General features: G+C 36.9%; 1 protein-coding gene across 1 annotated transcript; it reads left to right on the forward strand.

The window, feature by feature from the left end:
* Positions 1-899: 899 nt before the first annotated feature.
* Positions 900-3,931, forward strand: LOC130742443 (13S globulin basic chain-like). Its single transcript, XM_057594551.1, has 4 exons — positions 900-2,026; positions 2,205-2,392; positions 2,817-3,215; positions 3,326-3,931. The coding sequence occupies exons 2-4, from the start codon at positions 2,249-2,251 to the stop codon at positions 3,686-3,688; spliced, it is 906 nt and encodes a 301-aa protein (XP_057450534.1). The 5' UTR covers positions 900-2,026; positions 2,205-2,248; the 3' UTR covers positions 3,689-3,931.
* The last annotated feature ends 5,453 nt before the right edge of the window (positions 3,932-9,384 follow it).

Here is a 9,384-nt window from a genome sequence, read left to right on the forward strand (position 1 = left end):
AATCAAGAAATAAAAAACCTAAATCCTAATCAAATCTAAAATTTAAAAATGTATTTTTTTATTAAGGAGAAATAAGGTAAGTAAAAATCAGGGCACATGTGGCAAGTGGGGCCAAGGAGAAAGAGCTTACATGTAAAATATTAGGTGAGAATTAATCTGGGAGCGACACGTCACTAACTTGGCCTGTGAGAGCGACACGTCATGCTAGAAGTTGTTCTTTTTTAATATATATATATAGATCTTGGATACTTATAGCTTCTAACATTAGAAGTCCTTATTTTTTAGGAAAAAGGAAACAATTTTTTTCCACGTAAATATGAAACTTCATTAGAAAAATTAAAGATAAAATGTTTGGACGAATACAAGAGCAAATTAACATGAATATCAACAGACCAAACAGTGTTCATATATGAAATTGAAAACTTGGCAAAACTAAACTATGAGCAACTATGTTGACTTCTCTATAAACATGAGAAAAAGAGATAGTAGAAAAAGAGGTAGCAAGACTCTTAATCTCGTCGATCACGAGGGAAAGGTAAGAGTTATGTTGATGCGAAGCTCCCATAGCGCAACACCACGATACTACCCATGCCCGAATCAAACTTATTTTTAATTGTCAATATTTACTAAATAATTATGTATATTGACGGAGGGCTTTCCAGCTATGCGCTTAATTGACCATTGGAAAATAAGTCGTGAAATGTATTTCCATCTTCAAATTATTAATTTATTTTGAAAAAAATGATTGATATGTACCCTATGGGTTAGGTGTAACCAAATTAACTAGCACTATCTAATTTTTGAACTAGTGATGATCTCACTTGCTAATGACACGACGTGTCCTTGATCTTCCCCCTATATAAATGACCACATCCTGAAGATTCTAGGCATCCATCATTCACACAAAAATATTTGCAATGGCAAAGCTTTTTCTTCTATGTTCTCTTTCCCTTTGCTCTCTACTCTTCATGAGTGCTTGCTACTGCTTAGCTATGCCTTACAGTCACATACCGTGCCAGCTCGACAACCTCACCACATTGGAACCTGATCACCGCATTGTGTCCGAAGGTGGTGTGATTGAGACATGGAACACCACCCACCCCGAGCTACATTGTCTTGGTGTGGGTGCTGTCGTCAGGGGCGGACCCACGTGTAGGCTAGGTGTGGCTTTAGCCACACCAGATTTTTTAATTTTTTTTTGTTAATATCGTTTATAGCGGCGGTTCTGGAACTGCTGCTAAAAGTTTTGTGTTAATGTATGGCGACGGTTGAAAGCGCCGCCATAGCTTAATAAGTAAAAAATCAAAATTCACGGTTAACATCAAATTAGAACGCGGTTTTTCTTTCTTTCTTTCTTCCATTGTTGCTTTTTGGCATACATCAACTTAAAATCATTTTCCCCAAAAATTGAAAACCCACCAATCTTCACATTCCTAAATTTCTCATCATATGGAGAACCCTGATCACCGCATCAATCAACCACAATTCTATTTCTATTTTTTTTTAATTTTCAATTTTCAAAGATTTTTTTTGGTTTACGAACTTGTTGCACGCGTTGAGTTGGATTGATTTTTTGGGTGAGAATTTTTGCTTGTGAACTCAGCAGATCTGAGTTCTTTGATGGAACCATGTGGGGTTTGGAGCTACCTCCGTTTGTTTTTGCTGATGAGTTTTCCTGTTTTGATTGTTGATTCGTGTCTCTAAATTTTGGAATGTTAAATTAGCAACATTGTAATGTTTTCTCCAAAAAAAAGCAAAATTTGTTCTTTTTACTGCACAAATTGGTCTTAACTTTTCTTGGTTGAATAAAATTTTGTGTTTTTCATGTGAGATTATAGCTACTTCTTGCTTAATAACTAATATAATTTTTACTTTATATTTTAGTCTATAATTTATTTTATATTTAGCCTCACCAATATATAATGTCTGGATCCGCCCCTGGCTGTCGTCAAGCGCACTATCAACCCCGCAAGCCTTCTCTTGCCATACTACACTAATTATCTTGAATTCCATTACATCATCCAAGGTCATCTATCACACATATTTACGAGTAATTGTACATAGTTATACAATTTGCGGTGACACAGACATACATAACTTCCTCAAAGGTGTATGTATGTCCAAAGGATGATCACCACAAATTATATGTCTTAATCATTTTTAATTGGAATGTCCATTCTAATATATATACATGTGTATTTCAGGTGAGGGAGTAGCCGGGAGTGTAGTTCCTGGTTGCGCAAATCGCATGATCATTCACTTCCGACGTGGTGATGTCATCGCAAGCTACCCTGGAGTACCTTTTTGGGCTTACAACAAAGGCAAGCAACAAGTTGTTGCCATCAGTGTTGGCTTCATCAACTCCGCAAATCAGCTTGGTGTTATCCCTAAAGTAAGCTAATTAACTCAATCACTAATTTAATTTCAGGCTAAATATGTTTTTTGTCACTACAAAATAGTGAGTTATTGATTTTGATTCCTTTAAAATAATCCACAATTTTTGAAAATACATATGTTTCACTCTCTGGGACGGACTAAATCAGATTTTAAGGACTACAAAAATGATTTCAAGAACTGAAATCACTAAAAAAATGGTCCTTTAGAATTACTTTTTCTTTAAATATCGTTTATTTTAGGGATTCAAATTAAATATGTGTATTTCCAGAAATTGGAAATATATTTCAAAGTATATTTTAGAGATCAAAATTAATAATTCTTTATTTTTTAGGGGCTAAAATAATACTGAACCATTTAATTTACATTCACGTACTCATCAACATGGTCATAACTAAGAGTTTTCAATTAATGGATTGCAGAGATTCTATCTTGCTGGGAATAATACAGAAGAGAATTTCAACCTGGATCACAACGTGTTCAGCGGCTTGGACACAGGGTTATTAGAAGAAGTGCTAAACGTAAATGAAGACATTGTAAGAAAGATACAATCTGAAGATCCAAGGGGCCAAATCGTAAAAGTGCAAGGACAATTTACCAGCATTTCAAGTTCACACCAACCAATAACTACACAAGAAAGGAATAAGCACCAAAGTGGGTACCATGAAGCTTGCACCTTCAAGTGTTATGTGAACATTATTGATAACTCTTCATACACCCTCTATAATCCAAGAGCTGGTCGCTTATCCACCGTTAACAACTTCAACCTCCCGATCCTCCACCTATTAAAGTTGAGCGCCCGACATCTTGTCCTTTATAAGGTAACTTATAGAGCAAGAAAAAAATGGTTCACAAGTTAAAAGAGTTTCTTTAAAAATTAAGAACATAGCATACAAAATATTTGTTAACATGAAATGTTTTATATGCACAGAATGGAATAGCTTCTCCGAGCTGGGAGATGAACGGACATAGAGTGATGTACGTGATTAGAGGTCATGCAAAGGTTCAAGTGGTGAACTCCGAAGGCAACTCAGTATTCGAAGGTGAAGTCACAAAAGGACAAGTTTTGGTGATCCCTCAGGGCTTTGTGGCGACAAAACAAGCAGGAAGTGAGGGATTTGAGGCCATAGAGTTCGTCACGAATGAAAACTCCATGTTTGTGTCCCTCGTTGGGATGCATTCATTGCTGAGATCCATTCCTGTAGATGTTCTTGCCAATGCATACAGGCTTAACCCAAATGAAGTGAGCGCACTCATGTTCAACCAAACCCAGGGACCTCTAGTTAACTATTAGCCCCGTCAGATCCTATTAGGTTCAGTATGGGACGGGTACTAGAATAATGAAAATTGTAATGTTATATGGCTCTAGCTAAATGTTACTTGCTTATGCTCAAGTAACATTGATCATTTAAATAAAACGTGACTTCAAAGAATTTTAATAAAGTGATATTGTATGGCACTAGCTAAATGCATGTTACTTGCTAGCTGTGTTTTTCTCTTTGATTATAATTAAAGTAAGAAACTTCAAGCAGTACTCTTTTTTTTTTTTTTTTGAAACAATCAAGCAATACTCTTGGACCTCAACCAATTTGATTTAAAATGAATATGAAGTAACAGAGACTTCAAATCTTCAGCATGCAACATTCATGCTATGGAAAAATTAGCCCCCCTGCTTTAACCAGTGGAGTGGACCTTTGAACAGAGCAACCGTGATAGTCTCAATCTTTACCTGATCCACCGCACTTTTTGGAACTTCAGGTGTAGCAGCAACCTGTTTTTTTTTTTACAATGTTAATTACTTTCAATTCATCCTCATTCCAAAGGCACAGCACAAGAAAGGGCCATTTTAGCTCCAGCATTCGACGCTAACTTTGGCACTTTAGCGTCAGTGAACACTGACGCAAACCTTAAAAAAACCCATTTAAATTTAGCATTGGAGAGACCAATGCGACTTAGCGTCGGATTAGGTAAACACTATAGTTATTGGCCAACATAGTTGCCACACCCACAAACAATTAGTGGCTACGGGCCGACGCTACGTTCACCGGCCAACGTAGCGTCGGGTACTACTAACGCGAATGCCACATGTGTGTGACTCGTTTCGTGGGCACGAAAGTTAGCTGACACTAATGAACATTGATTTCTCCACCCCAACTTCATTATAAATCTCTCTCTTCCTCATTCTCCCCAAATGTCTATTTTACTCTTTTACTCCCTCTCATTGTTCCGCTACCCTGTGCCCTTGACCCTCCTTCGATGCCCCTTCCCCTCACCTTTCTCTGCCGTCCCTTTCCTTAACCCTCCCCTGATGCCCCTCTCCCTCACCTTCCTTCGCTACCGTCGCTCATCACCCCGTTGGCAATGTTTGATTACTAACGGTCAACTGACGACCAAAATATTGTGAGTATTGATCTTGTCGATAATTTTTCTCGTCAATAATTTATTCGACAATTTTTTTGTCAATAACTCACCCATGCCTATTTACGTTGGCCATTACGGACAACCTAAGCCGTGGGTAATTGATTTGTGAAGATGAAAAAGACGAACACGACTACCATATTTTTTTAATCATACGTGAAGTAAATATTATTCCTACTACCATAAGAAGAAGACCACTACAATATTTTACTAATTATACTTAAAATAAATATCATTTCACACTCATGATGCAGGTTTTGGCTTTGTTGTCAGGAACATGAATGGAGAGATCCTTGCCACAACAACTTATGTTATGGGGCCAGTGTTAACTCCAGTTCTATCTGAGGCATTATGTCTGAGATGGGCTATTGGAATGGCTAGAGATCTTGGTTTCTATCGTGTCTGGTTTGAGCCTGATTGCTTGGTGTTGTTTGACTACTGGCGTCGATCGGATGAAGGGCGTTCGCACCTCGGGACGGTTGTTCGTGATTGTCATTTACTTATTAGTTGTTTTGATGTTTTTCAATTTACTTTTGTTCGTAGAACATGAAACTGTGTAGCTGACGCTTTGGCTAGGCTAGCTTTTCGTTTTGGTTGTATCGTGTGGATTGAAGAAAAGCTCCTTTAGAGGTTTCCTCTCTTATCCAAGATGATGTAATTGCCTCTGCTGCTTCTTCTTAATTAAATGAATCCCAATTTAATATATATATATATATATATATATATAAGAAATGTAACTTGTCAATACACTAGTAGCATAAGTCACACTTTTTAATATTTTTAATAAACCATATTTTTGTAATCTATATATATTAGAAAAGAACAACTTCTAGCATGACGTGTCGCTCTCACAGGCCAAGTTAGTGACGTGTCGCTCCGAGATTAATTCTCACTTAATTATTTACACGTCAGCTTTTTCTTTATTTGATTAGAATTTAGGTTGTTTATTTCTTGATTTAATCTTAATTTATTTCTGATTTTTTTAGAGCATTAATTAATTTTTATGGTATTTTTATTGAATTTTCGGATTTTTAATTAATTCAGGATTTTATAAGTTTTTATTGTAATTTGCTAGATTTTGATAGTTTTTATCTATATTTATTTAGTACCTTAAATGAAGATTTTTTTCTAGAAGATTTTGTCACGTGTCACTCTCATATCATTTCAATTCCCTCTATATAAAAAAATATATCTATCGGTAAATTTTTTTTTTCTTAACTTTGACATACATATTTTTTTTAAAAAAAATTATATCCATTGTTTTAACACATAATTCATATGTACCAAAAAAAAACACATAAATCATAACTTTTTTATGATTAATTTTAATAAAAATAATCAACTTTTTTTATAAAATTATGCACTTTTTGAAAACACGCATATTGATACGTAGATTCTATATTAAATAATTATTTTTGAATTATTAAATCATTAGTAATTAATAAAGAAAGGGGGGGTTTGAATTGTGTTCTTAAAAATTACTTGTTAAAACTTTAGTTTATGAAAAGAAGATAAGTTCTTAAGAAAATTGTTCTGGTGACTTTTCAAAAACTGTTTAGTGCAGCGGAAGTAAGTAAATAAAGCAGAACGATCAGCACACAGGAATTTATACTGGTTCACCCTAAACGATTGGGCTACGTCCAGTACTTGGCCACCACCAAGATTTTCACTAGCAAGTATCAAGGACTTCTCCAATACAAGTATTAGACAGGACTTCTCCAAGTATTATCACGGACTTCTCCAAGTATTGTACAGGACTCTTCCTAGTATTATCACGGACTTCTCCAAGTATTGTACAGGACTCCTCCTACAATCAACAAGATTGTTTGGCTCTACAATAAATCTCTTCTCAAAAGAGTTGGTGTAGACAATTTATGGCACTGGAACTCTCAAGTGTTTTGGGTTCTGAAAGGACGTTGGAATACACAAGAGTTCAGAATCTAAGAGAGAAGTAAAAGAAGAGGTTTGACTCTTTTAAGGTTTGGTATTCTCTCTTGATTTAGCAGAGGTATGAGATCGGATTTGACTCTTAGGAAATCTGCTGTGAGCTTTTAATGCTTTGAAGAATGTTTTGATAACTGCTCTGAGTTCTTTCTTTTCTTGCAATAAATTTCTCTTCTTCGTTTCTTCAATCTTCAGATATGTCCTTTATATATGATCTTGCTAGTTGTGTAGCCGTTGAGACACAAAATCTGGCCGTTGTTTGTAGCCGTTGTGAGTGTCATCTAACCATTGATTCAAATCTCCGGTTGGTAGCTTCATTAAATGCATGCTGCTGTTCAAAACTATCCTTTAGCCAAAAAGGTGTACTTTGTCAGCTAGTAGGTGGTGATAGCTTTGGGCTACTTTGCAGAAGAGAGACATTTTGGAAAAGTGATGTTGACGTGTTGTCCTTTTTCCTCTTCATTGGTCATCGAGACTTCTCTCTTCAAAGATAAGTCAGTTTGTACGTGACCAGATTAGTTTCCTTCTGACTGGAGCATGGGGCAAATAGTTGAGATACAATTTTGACTTTCCCGCTCAAAGACTTCTTCTGAAATTCTGAGGTATGACGTGGCATAGAACGATACAGAATAAGTGTCTTCCTTGTTTACTGGACGATGCGATCATATCTTGTGTAAACTTCTTTTTCCTTATAAGGCTTAGACATATTCGTTGAAGCATGCGACCTTATAATATATATTTCCTGAAAAATGTCATTAACATCTGGAATTAGATTTTAGTATAGAAAGGTATTTATAAAAATTGTTAGGATCAAAATAAGATTGAAACACGTTGTAACACGTTTGAACTTAACAATCTCCCCCTTTTTGATAATGACAATTTTTATTGAAAAGGATAATGATCAAGAGTAAAAAGAATTTATGCTCCCCCTAAATTGGGTAATATAAAAGTTAAAACAAAACTTTTCAAATCATATTACTCCCCCTGAGTTGTATTACTCCCCCTGAGTTGTATAAAACTTTGGTGTTAGGTTAAGGAAACAACCTTGAACTTGATCTTAAACTTTTCTATAATTCCTAATTCCTATTTTATCCCCCTTTGGCATTATTAAAAAGAAAGGGAAAAGAATTTAGAAAGGTATAATATGCATAGTAAATATGGCAAACGTTAGTTATAAAACGATAAGCATAACCAGGAAACATGGCAAACGTTAGTTAAAATATGCATAAACAGTGAGCAATTGTCTGAAAACATAAAAGTAAAAGCGAATTGTTCAGGATAGAGAGTTGGCCATTAGCCAAAGCGTGTCAGCAGCTGATCGATTTTCTGAGCAAGAGTCATGAACTGCTGGTTGATGTGGTCACGGTGGTCTTCAAAGTCTTCTCTGGTGACAAATTGAGTCGCCACGACTTGAGCACTTGAGCTTCCACCTTCATTCTTGAAATCAGCTTGAAGTCCCTCAAATTCATCTTCTTCTTTTCCATCAGCAGAACTGTTCAGTTGTGACTCTGTATCATCTGCCTCTTCAAGCATCTTCCCCTTTCCTTTGTCAGTGATGACTTTCTCAGAGTGAGGAACAACTTCAGGAATGTGAGTGGGTAGGAGTACAAACACCCAAGTTCCAAATTTCAGTGAGAGCGCGGAGGTCCGATTCATGAGAGAATATGGCAGAGTACCAACATATCCCTCAGAGACACTCAATTTCCAGAACTCTGGATCAGGAACTTTGCAAGCTTGAAGTTGGAACAAGTAGTTGTCACCTTCTTGTCGTTTCCATGTGGCGGAGAGCTGATTGCTTGAAGACTTGTCAATCTTTCTTGCCAGAAGGTTCAGGTATCTTTTGAACGATCCCTTGGCAGTCCTCAAGGTGCGTCTGCGTTTGATAGCAGAGGACACTAGCGTCTGAAGGCGCCTCTTTCTTGCTTGAGAGAAATAGAGAACAGTACCGGATCTGCTTGCCTTCTTAGTGCTTGCTTCCGTGAACGGTTTGAGAGTAGAAGTCATATGCTCATCGGCAATCAATGACTTAGGCAAAGATTGAACAAGTTGGAATGCAGAGGCATTCTCTTGTGCACCGACAGTTTGGTCAGTGATGAAAGCAGGGTTCATGATAGGGTTTGGTTGAGATGTGGGTGGTTCATTTGTTGTTTCAGTCAGAGGTTCATTGAGGTTTGTGTTTGGTGGGAGTTTTGGCAATGGTTCAGTGTGGTGTTGTGAATGTGTTGGAGAGGAGTGTGGTGTTTGAGTATTGTCAACAAACAGTGAATCCAGAAATTCTTTGTTTGACATTTCAGAAGGAAGTTCTTGATAAGGTAAGAGAGAGTTTGCTAACCTTGTGTGAAGGACAAAGTCCTCATCAAAGAAGGGCTCCTCAGGTTCAGCAGAGAGAATCTTCCTTTTCCGATATGCAGGTTGTGGTTCAACAGTAACTTGAGGTTCTTCAAATTGCTTCCTCAATCTCTTTAGCTTTTTGGGTTCAGCCTTCTTGACAGGCGGAGAACCTTTTCCTGATCTGGTTCTTGAAGCGATGGGGTTGGATTGAGACTGCAATGGTTCACCACTCTTCACAATCTTGATTCGAACAGACTGTTCTTCCTCGTCCTCAGGGAACGGTGCGATGCGGAGAGA

Source organism: Lotus japonicus, chromosome 3, assembly GCF_012489685.1.
Source record: "Lotus japonicus ecotype B-129 chromosome 3, LjGifu_v1.2".
NCBI classification, from domain to species: Eukaryota; Viridiplantae; Streptophyta; class Magnoliopsida; order Fabales; family Fabaceae; genus Lotus; species Lotus japonicus.